Raw genomic sequence first — 25,696 nt, 5'->3', positions numbered from 1 at the left:
AACATTGGCGTTCCACAGGTTGAATAGGGTGTCCAATTTGGACAGACAAATAAATACAGATTCGACACTTTTTGTCATGATGGAAGAAAAGATAAACTAATCATAAAAAATACTCTATTTATAAACAAACATTATATTTTTAAATTAGTTAACTTCAAATATAGACGAGATGTATTGAACTTTTCTCCGATCTGGATTGCATATTAACTTTCCCTGCTGTGATGACATCTCTTAGGCTTTGTTTGGATTGATGGAATCGGATGGAGCGGAGCGGAATGGAATAGAATAAAATGATATTCCCTTGTTTGGATAATTAAAAAACGGATGGAGCGGAGCGGAAAGGAGTGGTATGGATTCCATTCCATTCCATCACTTACCACCATATTCCTTCCCCTCCGATTTGGGCGGAATGAATAATTTGTCTTATTCCGTTCTAAAATTTCCAAACAATGGAATGGTATATTCGTTCCGCTCCGTTCCACTCCGCTCCATCCCACTCCGCTCCATTCCATTCCGCTCCGTTCATTTCGTGATATCCAAACATACCCTTAATTCATGCCACAACATTTTTTTATTTTTTAATTAAAAATATTAACATATTATTACGATTTTTCATGGTTCGAATATTATTGCCAGTACATTTATGATTTTGAATTTTTTTTATTTCTTGGTTGTTGTCGGTTTTGAATGTTTTTGGTTGTTGTTTTTGAATGTGTATGATTAGATTTGAAAATCCCCACTACGTGGCAGACAAATATAAATTTGCATTAAACTTTTATCCTCCTGAATTTCCCCCTTTGCCTAGCAGTGAGCTGGCTTTGGCTTTTCGACCTCTATTTCCTCGGTGGTTCGTCTGTGGGTCATATTTAAACGTCTCAAAAACGAATGTTTAAAACCTGCTCAGCTAGTAGTTTCGACTAAGCATGATATATACAGTTCCAAGGCCACCTTCATGTCAACATACAACATGCCAAGGTTCTTTCTACAATACATGAAGGTGGTGGAAGTGAAGGATTTTCGACCAACTTATCCTACTATTTCCATCGTGCTCTTCTTACACATCCTTTGTTGTTTTGTTTGCAGCGGTCGAACATAGAAAGCAAACCATAGATGCTGCTAGTGAGGCTGTTGCCACTTCCCACAAAAGAGCTCAAAAAGCACAAGCTTCAGTCGAAGAAAAGGAAGTGCATGTTCGCTTCTTACATCATTGGATTTGTATGTACTCTGTGCGATTTTCTTCTTGTCTCTCATATTTTTTATTAATGTTTCAGGTTGAAGGGAAAATTCGGACTACTCCTCCTAAGCGACGAAAGGTTAAGCAGTGTAAAGACCCTGAGGATCAGGATGTTGTCGAAAATTCCTCTCCTGAAACCCCTAAACAAAAGACGAAAAGGAAGGCAAGAACTACTGGGGCCGGTTCAAAAAATTTCTATCCTAGTCCATGTGTTGCCCCTAGTGTTAAGGTAAAGAAAGGAAAACTACCACTTCTCAAGCTATCGAAAAGGATGTCGAGGTGGAAAAGAAGCCTGTTTCTGGCAAACTTGAAAGTGCCATCTCTAGCCCTGTTATGGGCGTGCCTAAGATAAGCCTTTTTCGGCTCAGAACTTTCTCTTGGCAATCACTTTCCCAATGTTAACCAACCTATTTCTGCAGGGAAATCCTTCTGGTAATGTTGCATCCAGTATTAAATATCCAACCCCTAACACTACTAGCTTAGCTCTCCCTCTGTTCATCTTAAATCAAACAAAGGTTCAACTGGTGAGGTCGACCAGACTTCCGAAGCTCATAAGAAATTTCTTGGTTATGATGTCAAGAGTCAAAAGTCTAATGAACCTCCATCAGATAGTGGCGATTTAGGCCATGACTTCCTCCTTGAAGATGAAATTCCTAAAGACGAGGAACAACACCAGGACTTTTCCCTTGGCAGTCATGATCATGGTGAAAAATGTCCATGAGGACCGAGATAATACTGACTCTTTTGAAGAAAAATTATGCTTCTATTGAGAACTTCGTCACCAAGAAAAAAAAAGAGAAATAGAATCTCCTTGTATCATTCCCTTTTTGCACTAGAACTAACTAGCGGTCTTACCATTGACAGAATTGGACAACTAGCTAATTGGAGATTAAGATGAATCAAATAGTAAAATATTAGATCAAATCCAAAGAAATTAAGCACTTTAAGCAGCATTAACAACAAAAAATCAAATCCACATCATCAAAAGCCTCTCAAATATCAACTTTTCAAAACAAGGTCACCTTTAAAAGATCTATTGGATAGTAAATTGATATTCTCAGAAGTTATACAAATATATTCACCAATTTCACTTTCCTTGATAAAGTCTCTTTGGTGAGGAGAGATGATATATATAAGGAATCTTATTGACAAGAACAGTAAAAATAATTTTAATTTTGAAGTTGATAATGGTGATAGTAAACTAATAAAATTTCATCAGAAATTTGGTTTCAACAAGCCATCACCTTGCATTGTTTAATCAACTCTCAAAGGTTATTCCTTCCAACAAAAACTCTTCACCCAAAAACCAAAACCTAAAAACCTACACCTCTTCATATTGACTCCAAATCCACAAAAGCATCATCCCAACAACAAGAGACACTAGTAGCTTAAGAACATATTGTACACAAACCAAAAACTAATGGTGTTTAAACTAACAACACCATGGAAAAAAAAAGGCTGCAAAAAATAGATCAAGACGATTGTCTAAAACTTATAGCATCAGTACAAGAGAAGTGGCAATATTTTCACTAATAAGCATACTGAGCAAACACATACTCATGCTCTACTAGAGATTAGAGATGTGGCAATACCCCCATCAAAATTCAATTCATGCAAAAGAAGTCGTTACCCTCATACGAGCATGTCTGTAGAGGCGAATACGTGCACTATTAAAGGGGTGTATTTAAGCAGGATTAGTACAAACCCTGAAAGGGAAGCCGCCTCGTGAAACTCTGCACTCCAGCTTCTCTTGGAATAATCACTAACCAAGTTTCCCTGATTTATCCATAATTCCCAATTCAACGAGTAACGAACCAAATGAAATTTGAAATGCTTTTCCGAACTCACCAGTTTGATGACGTACTATGTTTTCCCAAATTCACCAGTTTGGTGACGTACTTCAGATGGATCTACATTATAGAACACAAGCAAAACAATTTGTCCTATGGTTCTGTTACACTGCATGATTATAGCACCAACACAATTCCGCATAATTTGTTGAGAAAACGATAACAAAATTAGTGAAGTTGAAATGTGATCTCCTCTTTGAAAAGTAAAAAACATCCCTACAAACATCTATTTCAGAGTTTGAAGAGATAAGATAACTAACGAAACATTATCAGGCATAAGTGGGGCATTGGAATCAAAGAAAATTGTAACATAATACCTCTAGGAATTATTTACTTAATGCAAGAATGGTGTCCCCTACATTTCAGGAGATTATTGTTTAAAAAAATGATAATGAGAATACTCTTTAACTATTCAATGTAGCAAACTTACACATTAAAGTTAACACTTGATATCAAAAAAGCTTTTACATGCCTTTAAAATGGGTACTGTTTCTATCAAAAATGATTTTTAAACTTTTTTTAAGATATGATTCACAATGAGATAACCAATTAAGACATGAGTGTGAGATAACATGAATTATAAAGACCAAAAGAACAAAAACTAAACCAAAGGCACACAGTAGTAACAAATTTATAACAACATTTAGCAGCATATCATAAATTTCATACAGAGATTGCCAAGTTTGTCCTCAAACTGAATGACTTCTGAAAAAATGGCTGATTTCCACCTACAAAATCAAGTCCAACTTGACTATCCCCAGCACTCCACTAATCTACACATAAAATTTGTAATCCACTGTCTAAAACTATATTTGACAGATCCACAACAACTACCGGCACTAACATTTTTTTCTACGAGTTCCACTTGTGGAGAGCTCGTCCTTAATATGCTTTCATTTTCATCAGCACTATAAGCATTAGCATTTTCGTCTGGTAATGGTTCTTCACATTGTACGCTTTCATTTTCATCCGCACTATAAGCGATAGCATTTTCATCTGCCGCTTCACATTGTATGCTTTCATTTTCATCAGCACTACAAGCAATAATATTTCCTTCTGGTGCTTCACATTGTTCCCTTTTTTCTCCCATTGGTTCATCATATACGAGATAAACTGTAGTTTTCTTCACACTGAAACCATTCTCAAAAACAACAACCACCTCCACTTTATCTCCGGGTTCTATACTTGATACTACTCTCTCCCCCTCCTCATCCTTAAAGGAAGCTAGTGTCTCTTTCTTATAGAGCTGAATGGTGGCCTTCGTGTAATTTTTCACCAACACATTTTTAAGACCATCCGAAGTTAAGTTATCCTGAGTTGATGAATAGGCAATGCAGATCAATGACTTCAAGTTATGCCCTTCTACTTGAGGGACTTCAAAACTTACAGAAGAACCATCACAATTGAAGTTTAACCAATTGGGATAACTATCACCCAGGAGCACACAACCACCACTCTCATCGCCGGTCATATACTGTACAAGAAAAATAGGATCAATTTTCAATCTTACAATATATTTATTTGGTCACAAGGGAAACCACAAAATTAGGAGATCATCACATTGAGTTCATAACAACTACCTTAAGGCTTTGGATATATGGATCTCATCATGTATATGTCACTTAAAAGTCATTCACATTTTCATCTAACATGTTACTTCTTATTTACATTTGAAAGAGCAATAATATTAACAATAAAATACATGCAAAGGAGAATGAGTAAAACCTGTAAAACTTTCTCTTTCAGAATATTTGCAACTTCGCAATTCATTCCCAGTTGAATGAAAAGAGATTTCAAGGAATTTTTTGATACTTGTGATGTGGTTGTTGTTGGATCCAATTCTCGAGAATTTAGGGCATATAATGCCTCTAAAATTATTGTTGTATCATGAGAAAGCTGATTTTCTGAGCTGCACTCCACCCAAAGACTTCTAAGACTTGGAAGGTACTTGGAAATCGATGATAGCTCCTGGGAACTACTATGTAGTACATCTAAAGGAACAAGAGATGACATAATAGTAGATGTTTGTAAATGGGGTGTAAAATTATTTGTTGGAGACATCCAACACGAAATGATAGCTGGAAACACATCCCGTGAGAAACCTTCATAGCCGCACAAAGAAATGTAGCCAATGCTTTTTGATCTCACTATAGAAAACGGAACTCTTGTTATTCCAGTGTTATTTGCAATCAGAGTGGTTAAAGATTCCATTTGTTCTATGTCTTCTTCCAACGTGTCAATCATTAAACACCCTGAAAGAATTAGAGTTTTGAGAGATGTCAACTTATAAATGCTTCTTGGAAGGTTACATAGGTTAATACAGTCTTCCAAATTTATTAGAAGAATTTTATTGAGATCTCCAATGCTGTTGGAAACCTCAGATAACATTGGACAATCTACAAGTATTAGCTTTTCAAGATTAGGCAAATTTGAGAAGTTTGGGGTCTGCATAAGATGATGGGAATGACTAAGGTTTAGGATTTTCAGCATCTCCATTCTCTACAAGAACATAGATATTAAAAAGAGGATTTAGGAAAGAAGCTTACAAAAATAAATGGAAGCATTTACCATGATAAGTAAAAACAATACATGAAATGCAAAGAACTAAAATCAATATTAATACCGGGGTCTCTTTCCACACAAATCTCATATTGCTGTTTTCTAACTCCATGGAAACTAAGTTTCCTTGATAAAAATTTGAAGGTATGCTTGTTAAAGGAAATCCATTCCAACATAGCCATCTTAAATTTCTTGAAAGATATTCAAAATCTCCATCAAGTTGTACACCAAGAAGTTGAAGCAATCTGAGTCTCTTCATCTTCTTAAATGCTCTAGTGTTAAAACATTTTGAATTAGCTATTGGCATGTTCAAAGCTAGTCCCTCAACAGCTTTTGTTCCCTGTGAAATTAATGGACCAAATGTAAAACATGGAGAACTTTAAGAAACAAGACAAAAATATGAATATGAATATGAATAAGAAGTGCTTACATTTTGATCAAATAAAACACCAAGCACATCATCACGAAACCATAATCTGCTACGCTCCTCGGGCTCCTTGGGCGATTTTTCACGAATGATTTCTCTTCCCATATCTCTTAACAAATCATGCATTCCAAGCTTGTTTTTATCATCAACAGTTAACAGACTTCGCTCAACAAGCACACTTATTCCAATTTCTGCAAAAAATCCACAAGGATTTAATATCTGTATAACATCATTTCGGTCCATCCCAATAAAGAAACAAGCTATGTCAAGAAATATTTCTTTCTCAAGGTCATCATGTAAACCATCATAGCTAATTTTTAACTTCTGTTGTACTTGATCATTGGGAATTATTTTGATTTTTTCCAATACACACTTCCAATCTGTTAATCCTCTGTCAAACAAATAGGAACCAATGACTTCCAGAGCTAGTGGCAATCCTCCACAGTATTCAACAATATTTCTAGAAATTTCAGCAAATTGTTTTCTAGGACTAGGCTGCTTGAATGCATTCAAACTAAAAAGCTCAATTGATTCCTTTTCATCCATTTCTTTCATTGCGTATACTTTGTTAACTCGTAGTTCTCTAAGTATATGTTTATCTCTGGTTGTGATAATTATTCTACTCCCAGAACCAAACCATTTACGACTTCCACACAAAGCTTTTAGTTGGTCCAAACTATTCACATCATCAAGTATGAGAAGTACTCTTTTATGACAAAGCCTATTCTTCAATGTAATTTTCCCGGACTCAATGCTTTGTATCTTGGTTTTTGTTTCTTTGAAGATATCCAACAGAAGTTGTTCTTGTAAAGACACTTTTCCAGTAGTTCCTTCCCAAGTTTCCCTAATATTTGCCAGGAAACTCCTACCTTCGAAATTGCGGCCAATTTTGTTGTAAATGGCTTTTGTAATGGTAGTTTTACCGGTTCCTCCCATACCCCACATCCCTAGGAGTAGAACTTTATTTGATTGTTGGATATCTAGCTGTTGAATCATATCTCGCACTCGTGATTCAACTCCCACTGGATTATCAGCAACAAACAATTGTGTCTTGTCAAGCAAAAGAGTAACTTTTTCAACAATATGATTGATAGCCTCCCTTTCATTCCTAATGAATGAAAATGAACCAAAGAAATGATAAATAAAAGAGTAACTTTTTCAACAATATGATTGATAGCCTCCCTTTCATTCCTAATAAATGAAAATGAACCAAAGAAATGATAAATAAACCAAAGCACACATAGACAATCACCTACCAAGTTCAGCGCCAATCACCACTGGACCAACTAACGATTGGTTTAAGCATCAATTTTATTATGTCACATATTAATACTCTATTTGGTTGTAATATAAATTGAGAAGAAAAATATTGTTTCTAAAAATACAATGCTCCTAACTTTCAACTCCTAGTTACTGAAAACAAAATATTTTCCGCTAGTAACTGAACCTAAATTACCTTGCATCTAGAACTACGAAACCAGCGAGGGCAGCAGCTTGACGAAGTGCTTCTCTCCATTTGAGAGACTTTTTTTTCTTGCCCTTAGAAATCCTATCCAAAAGATTTCGAAATGCTTCTCCAAACTCACCAGTTTGGTGACGAACCTCAGATGGATCTACACCATAGAAGACTGGAAGCACCACCTGCCCTACGGTTCTCTGACACGACATTATTTTCACCAATTCTTCCAAACACCATCTCGACTCAGCATAATTTCTTGAGAAAACAACCACAGAGATCTTAGTGTCTTCAATTGCTCGCAGTAGTGATGATGAAATGTGATTTCCTCTTAGAAGCGAATCCTCGTCCATGAAAACGGAGATTCCATCGTTTTGAAGAGAAGCATGGAGATGTGAAGTGAAAGATGCACGAGTGTCATCTCCTCTAAAACTTAAGAATACTTCATGTTCGTTGATCACTCTATTAACGTCAAACCCGTCCTCTTGAAAAGAAGCATAGAATTTTGAAATGGCATATTCATAGCCTTTAATGCAACCACGGATAAGTGAAGTGAAAGATGCACGTGTGACTTCTCCTCTTAACAATACTTTAAGTTTTTTAAGAGAACGACGGAGACGTAAAGTGGGAAATGGTTTCGGTTCTATTTCTAAAAGGATCTCTCTATTGACGTCCACTTGAAGAGAAGAAGTGAGTTCTGAAATGAGAGATTTAAGGTATGGAATAGATTGTGAAGTGAAAGATGCATCTGTGTTTTCTTCTCTGAAACTTTTGATGAACGTTTCCGTTTCACGGAACAGTTGAAGAGAAGCTTTAAAACGTAAAACGCGCGGATAACGATAGTCTTCTGTTACAATACTTCTTAATCGCGCTTTATCCCATTTTAATTCCTTCAATATGTCGAATTTTTTGTCCTTTTTTTTATCTCTCGCTAAGTCGTTTAAAACTGTAGAAAATAAATTATAAATTATGAAACAAATTTTTAAAAAGTATAGAAAGTAACAAAAAAAAAAAGAGTTTGAGGGTTTAGAACATAGTTACATGGTTCGCAATTCGCTCCGGTACGTGGTACGCATTCGGGTACGCGGTACACAGCTCTCAAAGAATTAGGTACGTGAGGGGTATACAGAGTTGGTACGTTATTTCGGTTCGCGGTACGTTCAAATAAAATAATCGGTACGTTATAACAAAAAAATATTTAATTAAAATAAAATCTCTACTTATTTAGTCTTAAAACAATTCTAAACTTTATTTGTGGAATATAAACTTTATTTGAATAATTATATAAGCTAATAGAGATAAATTTGTGCATATGAATATATGTAAGTCCCACATCGGAACCTTTACTTAGCTTTAGTGTTATGGTTACTTATAAATACACTTTGCAGCTACGTTGGATTTTGCAAGTCTCATACAGCTATTAAAGAAGCTGGTTGAAAGTGGGGCCAGAGAATTTTCACTTCAATATAAAGTGAGAAACAAATCCCTGGCTTTGAAGTTTTAAAATTAGTTTAAATTTTATTTATTTATTAAGGTTGGCAAGGTAGTCAAACTCGAGATTCTACGCAAGATCGGGTAGGGGTAATAAGATCGTAAATCGGGGGATCGTAACACGGATCGTAAGATCCTACCAAATTTAAAATTCATATATATTGCATATAATATAAAAAAAAATTCAAATAACAACAAAGTTACTTTAAAAAACTGAAATTTCATAGGATAATATTCATTGAAACTAATTCAAGACAATTTAAAACAACACAAAACATTCAAAACAGCAGCAAATAACAGTTAAAAACTTCTAAGTTTCAACACCAGAACTTGAAGCCATGTTTGAAAAAAGTTTCTCAAAGAATTGTTATTTGTTTTAACGTGAGATTGTGAGAAGAGGATTTGATGTAGTTATGAAAGAATTAAAGAGAGAGAAAGGAGAATTGATGAGAGGATTAAAGAGTAATGAGAGAGGTGGAGTGAATTAGGGGAGGGAGAATCTGTATTTAAGGGGTTTAACGTGTGGAAATATTGAGTAAAGGAAGGAAAATTAAATGACAATAATGATGGATTATATTTGGGAAGTTGGAAATATTAACGTGTGGGAGAAACTAGTAGGAAATATTATTACCTAATAGGCTAGGGCTATTTATTACTGGCAGAAGGAAGCGTTTCAGAATAAAAGAAATATACGAAGCGTTGTTTTTCATTTTTTAGGGTTTTTTCTGAACCGGGTCGCGGACCCGACCCGCGGACCCGAATTCTTGGGGAAGATGAACAGAAGCGCTCAGAAGCGCCGATTCTAGCGATTTCACGAGAAAGCGCGGCGATCTTGGCCGTGCCCACCAAAAAACGATTTTGGCCATACTCCGGCACGGAATAGGGATGCAAGATCGCAGAATCGTCCGATCCTACGTGTTGGATCGCGATTCTGTCTACCATGAAGGTTGGTACTCTGGTACGACATATTTGCAGAATTCTGTGCGAATTTTCGTGTATTTGCAAAAGTACCGCGAACCGGTACGTGCGAACCAATTCGCGGTTCTCTATAGGGGGCAGCGAATTCTGTGACTATGGTTTAGAATCTAACCTTTTCTTCTAATCTGTCCGCTTTTGGGTTGAAGTGGCACAATAGATCGAAGCTTTGAGGAAGACATGAACGATTGAATCAGAAAATTAAAGTCTGCAGATTCAACGCAGAATAAAACGGATGTTGCTGCTAGCTGTAGCACAAGTCTATGGGAAAAAAATGGAATCTCTTACCTTGAATATGGATATTCAATGTGTTTGGTTGAACTACAATACATCCTTTGACTTTTTGGAGGAAACTTTAGGGACTGGGTTTATTCGCGACAAAAGCTTGTAAGTGTCCCTCTCTCTCACCAACAGCTCTCTCTCTCTCTCTCTAATAGGGGTGTTCGCGGTGCGGTTTGGGCCGTTTTGACGAAAATAATCATCCGAACCGCAAGAGAAAAAATAGTGCGGTTTGGTTTGGTTCGGTTGGTTTTTAAAAAAAATCCGAACCAAACCAAACCAAACCAAACTAATGCGGTTTGGTTTGGTTGGTTCGGTTTTTTACAAATATTTTATTGAGCCATACATACATATATAGATGATAACATAATTTTGTATTTATACATTCATATACTATCAAATAACAACAAAACTTGTCATATTTTGACAACAATTTTCCATTTAATATGCAAAAATTAAATTAAACAAAAGTGGAATATGAAACATAAAATAATAGCATAAAACAATATAAAAATTATTATAACGAAACAAAAAAAATAGAAGAGACGAAAGATTAGTGAAAGTGAAAAAGAAAAAAAGTGTTGAGAGATTAGAGAAGAAGATATGCGATAAAAACGAAACTGAAATACGGAATATTTACATAAAAATGAGAAGGTGAAAAAGAAAGAATATAAGAGAGTAAAGATTATAGAAGAAGAGGGAAGATGTATGTGGCAAAGAAGGTGCGATAATATTATTAGAGATTTTAGAAGATCGGGACTGAAATTATATGCGTAAGGATGAGAAAATTGTTCGTAATCATAATGCTAATGTATAATAAGTTTAAGTTTGGGTTGGATGTGAGTTAAGTAAAATTTAGGTTGTAACATAATGCGGTTTGATTCGGTTTGGTTCGGTTTACAAAATACAAACCGCAAACCGAACCGAACCGTGCAGTTTTGTAAAAACTGACCCAAACTAATCCGAACCAAATGCGGTTTCGGTTTGGTTTTGTTTGCGGTTTTCCATTGGGTTGGTTTGGTTTTGATCACCCCTACTCTCTAAAGTCAACTTAATCTTTCTTTTTCTTTTATTTTATCTTTCACAAAATATGTTAAAAAAATATATCTAAAGTCATTGTTTGGAGGGATGTTCAAAAATATTATTAATACTTAATTGAGTTATATATTTGAATTAAATTGTATAGTATCATAAAAAAAACTAAACCTCGAATATTAATGAACTAAACTATTTAATTTAAATAATTCAAATTCAGTTTAAAATTAGCTCAAAACCATTTTTTTTATAAACTGATTTAATTATATAAATTAGTTTTTTTATAATAAGAATAAAAAATTAATTGAGAAAAAAATTCTGAAAATAAAAATAATTTTTTGGTCATATTATTTTTAAAAAATAATACAAAAATTCTAAAAATAAAAAATACATTGTTTTAAAAATATACTTGTTTGAGATAGTTTTTTTACATTCACACTTTAAAAATGGACTCAAATTTATGAAAGAAAGTCATTGATGAAGGCGAAACAAGTTTTTATTTCCCTTAATTTCTTAGCTTATTATAATTGACTTTTATTTTATTTGTCTGATTTATATCAAACTTTATTTCACCTCCATTCACGAGTTTTTGATTTTTCGCGATTAACTTTTGAAATTTGTTGTGCTCTTTACCTAAATTTTTGAGGATTGAATTATGATTTAAAATATGTCTAAATCATAAGATTGTAATATTACTTTTTTTCTTACATTTGTTCACTACTTCACTGCATGGGCTTTGTTTGCAATTTTAGAAAAATATCGATGTTTCTGGTGTCTCCTCCATCTAAAACAACTTATTTCTCTTCTATATTTACACTTGGTGTTGTTATTATGACTTTCACATTTGATTTTGCAAACACAAGCTTGAATTATAACAAGTCCATGCTCTTTCTCTAAAATGTTTATTAAGAAAACTGCATGGTGTTGTTTAAAGTTTCAAAACGACTGTTTATCTTTTTGTTACGTTAAATTAGTAATTTATTTTTAAAAATATTTATCGTGATGAACAAGTTTCGGTTAAAGCTCAACCCGTGATAAAAGCTTGTCTCTGTTCGAGATCAACCCGGTCGTAAAATCTCTTAGATTCTTAGTTAGTCTGATATAAAACCAAGTTTTGGTTCATGAGTTTAGTCTGGAGTTAAAAGCTCTCCAAGGTTCAAGATTAACTTGTGATAAAATATTTGTTTGGAAGTTTGAAGACTAATCGTTCTAAGTTTCTTGTGAAAATAAGACTAACTGCTTCGATTCTTCGTTTAAAAGGAAAACTCACTGCTTCACTCCTCATTTTGCTGTTTGGTTGGAAGTTAACCACAAACCTCATTTTCCTTATATAAGGGGTTCAAGATTTAATATAAACTCTTAAGTTTATTGAATACTCTCAAGAATAATTATTGAGAAAAAATTAAGTATTTTTCTCTTTTGACCGAACCTTTATAACTGTTGTGAATTCAATGCCAATAACAAAGTATAAAACAAGGGATGAATAAAGAACAAGGAAGAAGAACACAAGAATTGGTTATAACTTCTATTCTTTTACTTTCTCTTAGAAAACAAGATTACAAGTTTACAAGAATAACAAATAATCTCTCTCACCCTAAATTAGGATTTGCGTCGTGCAATGATGAGAGACTAGTATGCTATTTATAATAAAACCTAACATACTAACTAATGGACTTTTTCCACAAGGCCCATTACACAAGCCAACTTAATAAACAAGCTTACTTAACAAATAAGGGTTTAAACACTAAAACCTAATTTAACATGCTAACAACCCTAGCATCTTCGACACCAGCATGTGAACAACCTTCGACTTCATGCTTAAACCTGTCGAACCAAGAAGCTACAATTCGACCATACTAGAGTTCGATCCAATATCTCACAAATCTCCACATTGGATCTAACTCTACAACATCAAGGGACCAAACTAGCTTTCTTCATGCAGCTTTATCAACTGCATACAGTGGAAAAACTTGCAACTCGGCAATGTCAGTGATCATATCAGCAGCATTGTCCTCAGTCGAAACCTTCAACACTTGGACTTCTCCATGCTCGATTACTTCTCTGATGAAGTGCAGCCTGAATCCATAATTCACTCCTTCCTAGAGTCACTGCTCGAAACCACAAGGACATTAGATGATTCGAAATCATCTTGTACAATGGCAGCGTTGCCATTATCCTTACCTCCATGATCTTTCAAGCGATCATGACACACCTTTCTTGTGTGACCCTCCTTCTTACAATGATAGCATCGAATGCCAGATGCTTCGCCACTATAAGACTTCGACTGAATTTTGCCCTTCTTCTAGTCGAACTTGCCATCCTTTCACAAGAATTTTCCCTTAACGGCCAAACCTTCATCAATAGTCGAAGGTTTATGCTCCTTTCGTTTGTTCAAATCCTTAGAATACAGGGCTGATTGAACTTTTTCAAAGGTCAGGGACTCCCTTCCATACAAGAGAGTTTCTTTGAAGTGAGCATGTGATCGAGGCAAAGGCACAATAGTAACAGCGCTTCTTCATCATCGATCATTACATCAATATTTTCAAGATCAAGAATCAGCTTGTTGAACATATCCAACTGCTCAGCCAACACTTTATCTTCAATCATCTTGAATGAATACAAAGCTTGCTTCAGGTAGAGTCAGTTTACCAGCGATTTAGTCATGTACAAACTTTCAAGTTTCGCCCATAACCCTGATGTTGTCGTCTCCTTTGATACCTATCAAAGAACCTTATCGCCAAGCCTCAACAGAATTGCGCTGTGTGCTTTCTCGATCATAGCCGTCTTCTGCGCTGTCGTTAATGCAATATTCATGGCTGCCTCTCCCTTCAACGTTTCCAAGCAACCCTGCTGAACTAGTAGGGCTTTCATCTTCAAGCGCCACAGGCCGAAATCATTCACTCTGGTGAACTTTTCAATCCCATAATTTGTTGTGAATTCAATGCCAATAACAAAGTATAAAACAAGGGATGAATAAAGAACAAGGAAGAAGAAGAACACAAAAATTGGTTATAACTGCTATTCTTTTACTTTCTCTTAGAAAACAAGATTACAAATTTATAATAATAACAAATAACCTCTCTCACCCTAAATTAGGATTTGCTGTGTGCAATGATGAGAGACTAGTATGCTATTTATAATAAAACCTAACATACTAACTAATGGGCTTTTTCCACAAGGCCTATTACACAAGCCAACTTAATAAACAAGCTAACTTAAAAAATTAGGGTTTAAACACTAAAACCTAATTTAACATGCTAACAACCTTAGCATCTTCGACACCAGCATGTGAACAACCTTCGACGTTATGCTTAAACCTGTTGAACCAAGAAGCTACCCTTCGACCATACTAGAGTTCGATTCAATATCTCACAATAACTTTTGGTGTCTTTTCTCTTCCCTTAACTTTTTTATATTTATGCATTTTATCTTCTGCAATTTTATTTTCTAATGCATAACTCTAAAAATTTTCTAAAATATTTTTAAACTCTAATTTTAAACTTAAAAGTTTTTCAAATTTGAGTTTTTTCAAAATTCACAACTCACCTTTCTCTTTAGTGCGAAGTCACATCTCCAACAAATGAAACATAAGTTACCTTTGAAATCTGACAAAATGTCAATCAAACAGAACTCTCAAAGATTCGCACCTAAAGCCAAATCGAAGAACAAATCTAAGATTGAAAGGCTACTTGGAGTCCAAATTCATTAAGATAGTCATACATGTTAAATAGATTACCATTATAGTACTAGCAATGAAGGAAAAATGTTTCTTTAATAGCATTGATTTTATCAAGCAGATCAGATGGCCAACAACAAAGAAGACTTGAAATTCGGATCGGTTAAGAGGGAAAAAATGGTTGTACCTGCAAGGCACTCCGATGCCAAAGTAAGTATATGATCCACAAGGTACAACAAAGTGAGAAATTTTGGGGGTAAGAGAAAGGTTACCTTTCCCTCTGAGGTTAGAGGGCTATTTATAGGATAGTCCCAAAAGAAATTGGCTCCGCTTTGCAAGGCGTGAATCTAGACAACGCATGAGCTGGCCGCTACCGGGCACGAGGCTCCCTCGTGCTCGGTTATGTCTGGCGTTTGCCTGGGGCGGACCGGGGGAGGCTGTCGTGCGCGCGTCCAGGGTGCCTTGGGCCGAAGGCTGGATTGGCCCAATAAGAGTGATTGGGCCAGTCCAGAACAAGCATGTATAGATTTTTGAGATCTAAATATTGCTACTCAAAGAAGAATACCCCATGACAATGGTCGATATGTTAATAAATTCGACTTATGGTAATGAAATTTTAAGTTTAATGGATGGATATCCATGATGAGTATTAATTTAGGATATAAGAAAAACTTCTTCGTTAAAAATGGTATTCATAAAATAACTTTTAGCGGCCCAAGTGTCCTAAGAACCTTGGAAGTGTTCTAGTCTAAATTGAATAAATATTATTTAAGTCACCTAATAGTCGTTTTCAAAAAGATGATAAAACACAACTTGAAACTTACCCAAAATGTGTGTTTGTTTGATGTAAATGCAAGAAATTTGTTAAGGTTTTATATCTTTTGAAAATGTGTATTTGTTTGGTAAAATAAACGGTAGGGTGATAAGTTAGCTGATAATTTATAACTTATGGCCGATGGTTAATAGTTTATAGTTTATAGCTGATGACTGATGATTCATAGCTGATAAACTAATTAAATTGTTTGGTAAAATTAACAGTTTAACTAACTGATAAATTTAAATGACATAAAAAATATTTTTTTAATTAATAATTAAATGTATATTTAAAATAATTAAAATTTATAATGGTAATAATAAAAGGAAAAAATATAAGCTATAAACTATAAGTTAAAACGTTAGTTAAAATAGCGTCAGTAAAATAAATTATAAATTAATAAAATAAGTTATAAATTCATGATAAAAAGACTGTTATCAAACATGTCTTTTATTATCATACGAGCTAATAAGTTATAAGCTATAAGTTTAAAATAGGACTTTTCAAAGAAAGTTTAAGGTTGTATACTAGCATATTTGTGACATTCCTTACATCCTTAGAAAATTTTGATACAATCTTTGGCCAAAATTTTGAAATTAATATTTAAAATAAAAAACAAAAAATTGATGTCATCCCATACACTATATATAAAAAGTTTGGAAATTAAAATTTCTCTAATTTTTTCTCTTAAACTTTAATTTTCAAAATTAAACAAAAAAAAAAAAGAAAAGAAAATTGATGTTACCTTGTACAACTCCAAATATAAAAAGTTTTGAAATTAAGATTTCTCTTTTTTTCTCTTAATTTTCTTACCCTCACATTTTCCCCTCCATAATAAATAATCACCATTTGCTTTATTGTGTATCCAAACAATGATATTAGATAACTTATTTTTCTAACATATTTTGTGTAAGATAAAATAAAAGAAATAGAAAAATTAAGTTGACTTTAGAGAGAAAGTTGTTAGTGAGAGAGAGAGGGAAAGTTACATGCTTTTGCCGCGAAGAAACCCAGTCCCTGAATTTTTTTCCAAAAAGTCAAAGGATGTATTGTTGTTCAACCAAACTCACTGAATATCCATATTTAAGGTAAGAGATTCTATTTTTTCATACAGACTTGCCCGACGGCAAAGTAGCTGACTTTAACTTTACTCTCATAATTTTCTGATTCAATTCAATCATTTATGTCTTCCTCAAAGATCCGATCAATTGTGCCACTTCGACCCAAAAACGGACAGATTAGAAGAAAAGGTTACATTCTGAACCCTCTAATTTATTCTTTCTTTTTTTTTTCTAAACCTTTTTTTTTAATTTTTATTTCATAATTTGTTTTATACAGTTTTAAACGACATAGCGAGTTATAAAAAGAAAAACAAAAAATTCGACATATTGAAGGAATTAAAAGTGCATAAAGATAAAGCATTGTTAAGAAGTATTCTAAAAGAAGACGATCGTTATCCTCGTATTGTACGTTTGAAAGCTTCTCTTCAATTGTTCAGTGAAACGGAAACGTTCTTCAAAAGTTTGAGAGAAGAAAACACAGATGCATCTTTCACTTCACATCTCCATGATTGTATTCAATACCTTAGATCTCTCATTTCAGAAATCACCTCTTCTCTTGAAGTGGACGTCAATAGCGAAATCATTTTACAGGAAATACTCTCAAGTTTCAAAAGAAATTCTGCTTCACGTCCCGCAAAACGTCTCCGTGGTTCTCTTAAAAAACTTGAATATCTGATTTCACGGTTTGACTTTAATAGAGATATCCTTGAACTTGAAGTGTTGTTAAGAGGAGAAGTCACACGTGGATCTTTCACTTCACTTCTCCATGATTGCATTAGAGGCTATGAAGATCTCATTTCAGAACTCAGTACTTCTTTTCAAGAGGACGGGTTTGACGTTAATAGAGTCATCCACGAACATGAAGTGTTCTTAAGTTTCCGAGGAGATGACACACGTGCATCTTTCACTTCACATCTTCATGCTTCTCTTCAAAACGATGGAATCTCTGTTTTCATGGACGAGAATTCGCTTCAAAGAGGAAATCACATTTCATCATCACTACTGCGAGCAATTGAAGACACTAAGATCTCTGTGATTGTTTTCTCAAGAAATTATGCTGATTCGAGATGGTGTTTGGAAGAATTGGTGAAAATAATGAGGTGTCGCAGAACTGTAGGGCAGGTGGTGCTTCCAGTTTTCCATGGTGTAGATCCATCTGAGGTTCGTCACCAAACTGGTGAGTTTGGAGAAACATTTCAAAGTCTTTTGGATAGAATTTCAAAGGGCAAGAAAAAAAAGTCTCTTAAATGGAGAGAAGCACTTCGTCAAGCTGCTGGCCTTGCTGGTTTCGTAGTTCCAAATTCAAGGTAATTTAAATTCAGTTACTAGCAGAAAATATTTTGTTTTCAGTAACTAGGAGTTGAAAGTTAGGAAGATTATATTTTTAGAAACAATATTTTTCTTCTCAATTTTATCTCATAACCAAATACACTATTAAGATGTCCTCATTCTATATAATTTTTCTCATGTGGAAGAATCATTCCATGTTTGCTTAGTATGTAAAATAATGATTGATGCAAGAATTGTTACTCAAAGCATACTTTGAAGTACAATTTACTTCTTAGTGCTTTATGGACAACATCTTCGAAAGTCATTCATTGCGCTCAAATTTTTCATATACTTTTGACCCCAATTCGCACACATACATATATGTCTGTCTGTGCGCGAATGATTGTGTGTGTGTTTTGGTTTATTCATCTTTTCTTTGGTTCATCTTATAGGAATGAAAGGGAGGCTATCAATCATATTCTTGAAAAAGTTACTCTTTTGCTTGACAAGACACAACTGTTTGTTGCTGATAATCCAGTGGGAGTTGAATCACGAGTGCGAGATATAATTCAACAGCTAGATATCCAACAATCAAATAAAGTTCTACTCCTGGGGATGTGGGGTATGGGAGGAACCGGTAAAACTACCATTGCAAAAGCCATTTACAACAAAATTGGCCGCAATTTTGAAGGTAGGAGTTTCCTGGCAAATATTAGGGAAACTTGGGAAGGAACTACTGGTAAAGTGTCTTTACAAGAACAACTTCTGTTAGATATCTTCAAAGAAACAAAAACCAAGATACAAAACATTGAGTCTGGAAAAACTACATTGAAGAATAGGCTCTGTCATAAAAGAGTACTTCTCATACTTGATGATGTGAATAGTTTGGACCAACTAAAAGCTTTGTGTGGAAATCGTGAATGGTTTGGTTCTGGGAGTAGAATAATTATCACAACCAGAGATAAACATATACTTAGAGGGCTACGAGTTGACAAAGTATACGCAATGAAAGAAATGGATGAAAATGAATCAATTGAGCTTTTTAGTTTGAATGCATTCAAGCAACCTAGTCCTAGAAAACAATTTGCTGAAATTTCTAGAAATATTGTTGAGTACTGTGGAGGATTGCCACTAGCTCTGGAAGTCATTGGTTCTTATTTGTTTGACAGACCACTCACAGATTGGAAGTGTGTATTGGAGAAAATCAAACTAATTCCCAATGATCAAGTACAACAGAAGTTAAAAATTAGCTATGATGGTTTAAATGATGACCTTGAGAAAGAAATATTTCTTGACATAGCTTGTTTCTTTATTGGGATGGACCGAAATGATGTTATACAGATATTAAATCCTTGTGGACTTTTTGCAGAAATCGGAATAAGTGTGCTTGTTGAGCGAAGCCTGGTAACTGTTGATGATAAAAACAAGCTTGGAATGCATGATTTGTTACGAGATATGGGAAGAGAAATCATACGTGAAAAATCACCCAAGGAGCCCGAGGAGCGTAGCAGATTATGGTTTCGTGAAGATGTGCTTGGTGTTTTATTTGATCGAAATGTAAGCGCTTCTTATTCAAATTCATATTTCTGTCGTGTTTCTTAAACCTCTCCATGTTTTACATTTTGGTCCATTATATTTCTCAGGGAACAAAAGCTGTTGAGGGACTAGCTTTGAAGTTGCCAATAGCTAATTCAAAATGTTTTAGCACTAAAGCGTTTAAGAAGATGAAGAGACTGAGATTGCTTCAACTTGTTTGTGTACAACTTGATGGAGATTTTGAATATCTTTCAAGAAATTTAAGATGGCTATGTTGGAACGGATTTCCTTTAACATGCATACCTTCAAATTTTTATCAAGGAAACTTAGTTTCCATGGAGTTAGAAAACAGCAATATGAAATTTATGTGGAAAGAGACCCCGGTATTAATATTGATTTTAGTTTTTTGCATTTCATGTATTGTTTTCACTTATCATGGTTAATGCTTCCATTTATTTTTGTAAGCTTCTTTCCTAAATCCTCTTTTTAACATTTATATTCTTGTAGAGAATGGAGATGCTGAAAATCCTAAACCTTAGTCATTCCCATCAACTGATGCAGACCCCAAACTTCTCAAATTTGCCTAATCTTGAAAAGCTAATACTTGTAGATTGTCGAATGTTATCTGAGGTTTCCAACAGCATTGGAGATCTCAATAAAATTCTTCTAATAAATATGGAAGACTGTACTAGCCTATGTAACCTTCCAAGAAGCATTTATAAATTGACATCTCTTAAAACTCTAATTCTTTCAGGGTGTTTAATGATTGACACGTTGGAAGAAGACATAGAACAAATGGAATCTTTGACCACTTTGATTGCAAATAACACTGGAATAACAAGAGTTCCGTTTTCTATAGTGAGATCAAAAAGTATCGGCTACATTTCTTTGTGCGGCTATGAGGGTTTCTCACGGGATGTATTTCCAGCTATCCTTTCGTCTTGGATGTCTCCAACAAATAATTTTACACCCCAATTTCAAACATCTACTATTATGTCTTCTCTTATTTCTTTAGATGTACCACATAGTAGTTCCCAGGAGCTATCATCGATTTCCAAGTACCTTCCAAGTCTTAGAAGTCTTTGGGTGGAGTGTAGCTCGGAAGATCAACTTTCTCATGATACAACAATAATTTTAGAGGCATTATATGCCCTAAATTCTCGAGAATTGGAACCAACATCAACCACATCACAAGTATCAAAAAATTCCTTGAAATCTCTTTTCATTCAACTGGGAAGGAATTGCCAAGTTGCCAATATTCTGAAAGAGAAAGTTTTACAGGTGTTACTCATTCTCCTTTGCATGTATTTTATTGTTCTTTCAAATGTAAATAAGAAGTAACATGTTAGATGAAAATGTGAGTTACTTTTAAGTGACATAAACGTGGTGAGATCCATATATCCAATGCCTTAAGGTTTTTGGCTAATATGTGTGTCTAATCCATTTGCGTAGTTGCTCTTAACTCAATGTGATGATCTCCTAATTTTTAGGTTTCCATTGTTACCTAATAAATATATTGTAAGATTGAACTTTGATCCTATTTTTCTTGTACAGTATATGACCGGTGACGAGAGTGGTGGTTGTGTGCTCCTGGGTGATAGTTATCCCGATTGGTTAAGCTTCAATTGTGATGGTTCTGCTGTAATTTTTAAAGTCCCTCAAGTAGAAGGGCGTAACTTGAAGTCATTGATCTGCATTGCCTATTCATCAACTCCGGATGACATAACATCGGATGGTCTTAAAAATGTGTTGGTGAAAAATTACACGAAAGCCACCATTCAGCTCTATAAGAAAGAGACACTTGCTTCCTTTACGGACGAGGAGGGGGAGAGAGTAGTATCAAGTATAGAACCCAGAGACAAAGTGGAAGTTGTTGTTGTTTTTGAAAATGGTTTCAGTGTGAAGAAAACTACAGTTTATCTCGTATATGATGAACCAATGGGAGAAAAAAGTGAACAATGGGAAGCACCAGAAGGAAATACTATTGCTTGTAGTGCCGATGAAAATGAAAGCGTACAATGTGAAGAACCAGACGAAAATGCTAATGCTTATAGTGCTGATGAAAATGAAAGCATATTAAGGACGAGCTCTCCACAAGTGGAACTCGTGGAAAAAAATGTTGGTGCGAGTAGTTGTGGATCTGTCAAATATAGTTTTAGACAGTGGATTACAAATTTTATGTGTAGATTAGTGGAGTGCTGGGGATAGTCAAGTTGGACTTGAATTTGTTGGTGGAAATCAGCCATTTATCCAGAAGTCATTCAGTTTGAGGACAAACTTGGCAATCTCTCTATGAAATTTATGATATACTGCTAAACGTTGTTATTAAATTTGTTGCTACTGTGTGCCTTTGGTTTAGTTTTTGTTCTTTTGGTCTTTAAAAGTCCTGTTATCTCACACTAGATGTCTTAATTGGTTCATTGTGAATCATATCTTAAAAAAAGTTTAAAAATCATTTTTGATAGAACAGTACCCATTTTAAAGGCATGTAAAAGCTTTTTTGATATTAAGTGTTAACTTTAATGTGTAAGTTGGCTATTTTGAATAGTTAAAGAGTATTCCGATTATCATTTTTTTAACAACAATCTCCTGCAATGTAGGGGACACCATTCTTGCATTAAGTAAACAATTCCTAATGGCACTATGTTGTTACAATTTTCTTTGATTCCAATCCCTCACCGATGCCTGATATTGTTTCGTTAATTATCGTATCACTTAAAAACTCCGAAGTAGACTTTTGTAGGGATGTTTTTTACTCTTCAAAGAGGAGTTCACATTTCAACTTCACTAATTTTGTTATTGTTTTCTCAACAAATTATGCAGAATTGTGTTTGTGTTTGGAAGAGTTGGTGATATAATCATGCAGTGTTGCAGAACCATAGGGCAAATTGTTTTGCCAGTGTTCTATAATGTAATTCCATCTGAAGTACATCATCAAACTGGTGAGTTTGGAAATGCATTTCAAATTTCATTTGGTTAGTTACTCGTTAGATTTGGAATTATGGATAAATAGGGGAAACTCGGTTAGTGATTTATTCAAAGAGAAGCTTGCAGAGCTACGCGAGGCGGCCCCCCCTTTCTGGGTTTGTAGTAATCCTGCTTAAACACGTCCCTCTAATGGTGCACATATTCACCTCTATAGATCTGCTAGTATGAGGGTAACGGCTCCTTTTGCATGAATTGAATTTTGATGGGGGTATTGGCACTTCTTTAGTATAGCATGAGTATGTGTTTACTCAATATGCTTATTGGTGGAAATATTCCCACTTCTCTTGTACTGATGCTATATGTTTTAGACAATCGTCTTGATCCCCTTTTGCTTCCTTTTAGAGGATTTGATGCAGGTGTATTCAAGTTGCTGCATGGTTTTTGTTACTAGTTTGCCTTTTTGCCCCGGTGTTGTTAGTTTAAACGCCATTAGTTTTTGGTATGTGTACAATATGTTTTTAAGCTACTAGTGTCTCTCTTGTTATTGGGATGATGCTGTTGTAGTTTTGGAGTCAATATGATGATGATGATGATGTACCTTGTTTATGATTTTGTCCCTATTGGGGCTCTGTCTTTTATTTTTAGAAAGGTGATTTGGATGTGAAGTGTGTGCATTTTTAGGATAGTGATGTACGTTTGGTGTAACATGATTTTGGTGTGCTTATGATGGTTTGGCATTAAGTTTATTTACTCTTGTTTTATAAGATGTGGTTAGTTTGGTAATAAATGTATACTGAGGTCCTATCTAAGGTTTCTGGAGATTAACTTGTTCTTAATCATGATCCACACTAGTATTTTAGTGTAGGCGAGAATGTTTATATCGTAATCTTACAATTTTTTTGAGAAAATTTATCCAATTGGAATGTCCACTGATATTAATTTCTATTTTTTCAAAAAAATTGAGCAATAATGTCAACACTGATATTAATCTCACCAATGTCAACTTCAAAATTAAAATTATTTTTATAGTTCTTGTCAATAGATTAAGATTCCTTATATATAGTATCATATCTCCTCACCAAAGAGACTTTATCAAGGGAAGCAAAATTGGTGAATGTATTTGTATAACTAGGTTGTTAATCTCATATAGCGGCGCATAGCGCTGGACTGCCTGGACATCCCAAATGCTATAGTGGATAGCGGAATGACCACTATTGTGAGCTTTTAAAAATCAAGGCAAATACTTAATATGAAAACATAAATACTAAAATAGGCTCGAACAACATGCATAAATACTAAAAATAGGTTCCAACAACACACATAATGACTTAAAAACAAAAGTTGCAACATACATAACCCAAAAGTTGCAACATACAATAACCAAACATAATGACTCAAATTAGGAATGTATTCAAAATGACTAAATCAAATTTTAAACGTTAACAAAATGACTAAATCACATCCGTCTCATCTTCACTTCTAAGTTCCACCACATTAATATTGTCTTACTCATCACTTGATTCAATTTCAAACACTTCTCTTTCCATCTCCAACTCCTCATCTCCATTAGACACTAATGTAGCAAGGTATAAAACTTAAACTTGCCGAAGATCATGATGCCATGGTTCCTAAATAGATGTGAATGGATGAGAAAAAGATGAATAGGTGAGGAGGAAAGTTGAAATAGGGTAGAGAAAAATTGATGTTTGTTGTGAAAGAAGAGAAAATGTTGAACTTGCTTTGAAGAGAAAAAGTGGAAACGTGATGTAAAAACAGGGGAGAAAGAGAGTGGCTGCTAATTTGAGTGAAGAGTGAGAATGTTAATGACCTAATGCCCCACTTTTAGCTTTTATATTAGTGAAATAAAAGGGAAAAATACAAATTTGCACTTAAAAAAAATTCAAAATTACAGTATTAACCTCATATTCACAATAGCGGTCTGTAAAATGCTACATAACTGCTATTGCGCCGCTATTCCACCGCTACGCCTCCACAAATCGCAGCCGCTATTTCAGATAGCGGTTAGCAGCCCAAAAGCATTGCGGCGAGGTCCTCTACCGCTACGCTACACCGCTATAGCGCGCTATTGACAACCTATTTGTATAACTTCTGAGAATATCAATTTACTATCCGATAGATCTTTTAAAGGTGACCTTGCTATGAAAAAATTGTTGGTGATTTTAGTATCATCAATGTATTTTAGTAGTAATGTGATTTACTATAGGCCGATGCAATTATGCGTTAAGCTTGAAACGAGTTAGGGTAGTGCGGAATGCACGCTCGTCAAGCCAAACGTGTAATTGAATACAAATAATTGAAACGGGGTTCCAAGGGGCTTCGCCCCTGGCGGGGTGCGGGGCAGCGCCCCGTTGGGGTTCCAAGGGGTGAAGCCCATGGCGGAGTGCGGGGCAGCGCCCCGTCGGGGTCCAAGGGGTAGAGCCAACCGACATGACCGTTTTCTGAACAGTTGTGTCTTTTTGGTTTCTGTTATTGATCTCATATATAATGAGTCATTTGGCCTCGGTTTTGGATATACGAAAAACTATACTTTCTCTCTACATTCCTGATCAGTTCTCTTTTGCCAGAAACGGATTATTCTTCGAGAATTATCCCCACAAAGATTTCGTGAACCTAGGCAAGAATAGGGTCGAAATACTTTGTTCGGAAAGTGTACGAACACGATTCTTCGAAGTTATTCAGGATTATCATACCCGAAATTCTAACAAAACTGATATTTGAGAGGCTTTTGACAATGTGGATTTGATTTGTTGTCGTTGTTGCTGCTGCTGCTTAAAGTGCTTAATTTCTTTGGATTTTATCTAATATTCCACAATTTGATTCATCTTATCACTTGAGGAAGATCCAAAGTCACTTTATATTAAGCTATTCTCTGCTGATGATGATTCAAAATCACCTTCTGTTTATACAAGATTATCACCGGGGAGGATCCAAAATCACCTTCTTCTAGCCAAAATCACCTGATGAGATTTATAAGACCAGCTGATGAGATAAAGTCACCTGATCAGGAACCAGAGTCACATGCTGATAAGACAAAGATCGATTGAGGACTTAAATATGCCTGCTTATGCTGATGAGACAAAAAAGA

The 25,696-nt window shown here is 34.9% G+C and overlaps 2 protein-coding genes and 1 pseudogene across 2 annotated transcripts; 1 reads left to right on the top strand and 2 right to left on the bottom strand.

Annotated features, from left to right (window-relative positions):
• Window positions 1-3,679: 3,679 nt before the first annotated feature.
• LOC131628700 (disease resistance protein RUN1-like) lies at window positions 3,680-7,268 on the bottom strand (annotated as a pseudogene).
• Window positions 7,269-7,520: 252 nt separating this feature from the next.
• Window positions 7,521-8,563, bottom strand: LOC131628701 (uncharacterized; the record flags this gene model as incomplete). Its single annotated transcript, XM_058899529.1, has 1 exon — window positions 7,521-8,563. A coding segment is annotated over one exon (1,041 nt), but the record flags the coding sequence as incomplete, so codon positions are not given.
• Window positions 8,564-16,902: 8,339 nt separating this feature from the next.
• On the top strand, window positions 16,903-23,579 carry LOC131628692 (disease resistance protein RUN1-like). Its single transcript, XM_058899521.1, has 6 exons — window positions 16,903-17,046; window positions 17,135-18,164; window positions 18,579-19,683; window positions 19,770-20,045; window positions 20,170-20,943; window positions 21,217-23,579. The coding sequence occupies exons 1-6, from the start codon at window positions 16,980-16,982 to the stop codon at window positions 21,868-21,870; spliced, it is 3,906 nt and encodes a 1,301-aa protein (XP_058755504.1). The 5' UTR covers window positions 16,903-16,979; the 3' UTR covers window positions 21,871-23,579.
• The last annotated feature ends 2,117 nt before the right edge of the window (window positions 23,580-25,696 follow it).

Source organism: Vicia villosa, unplaced genomic scaffold, assembly GCF_029867415.1.
Source record: "Vicia villosa cultivar HV-30 ecotype Madison, WI unplaced genomic scaffold, Vvil1.0 ctg.000470F_1_1, whole genome shotgun sequence".
Taxonomy (NCBI): domain Eukaryota; kingdom Viridiplantae; phylum Streptophyta; class Magnoliopsida; order Fabales; family Fabaceae; genus Vicia; species Vicia villosa.
The sequence above is the reverse complement of the archived record's forward strand: the minus strand, read 5'-3'. Positions and strand labels throughout refer to the sequence as shown.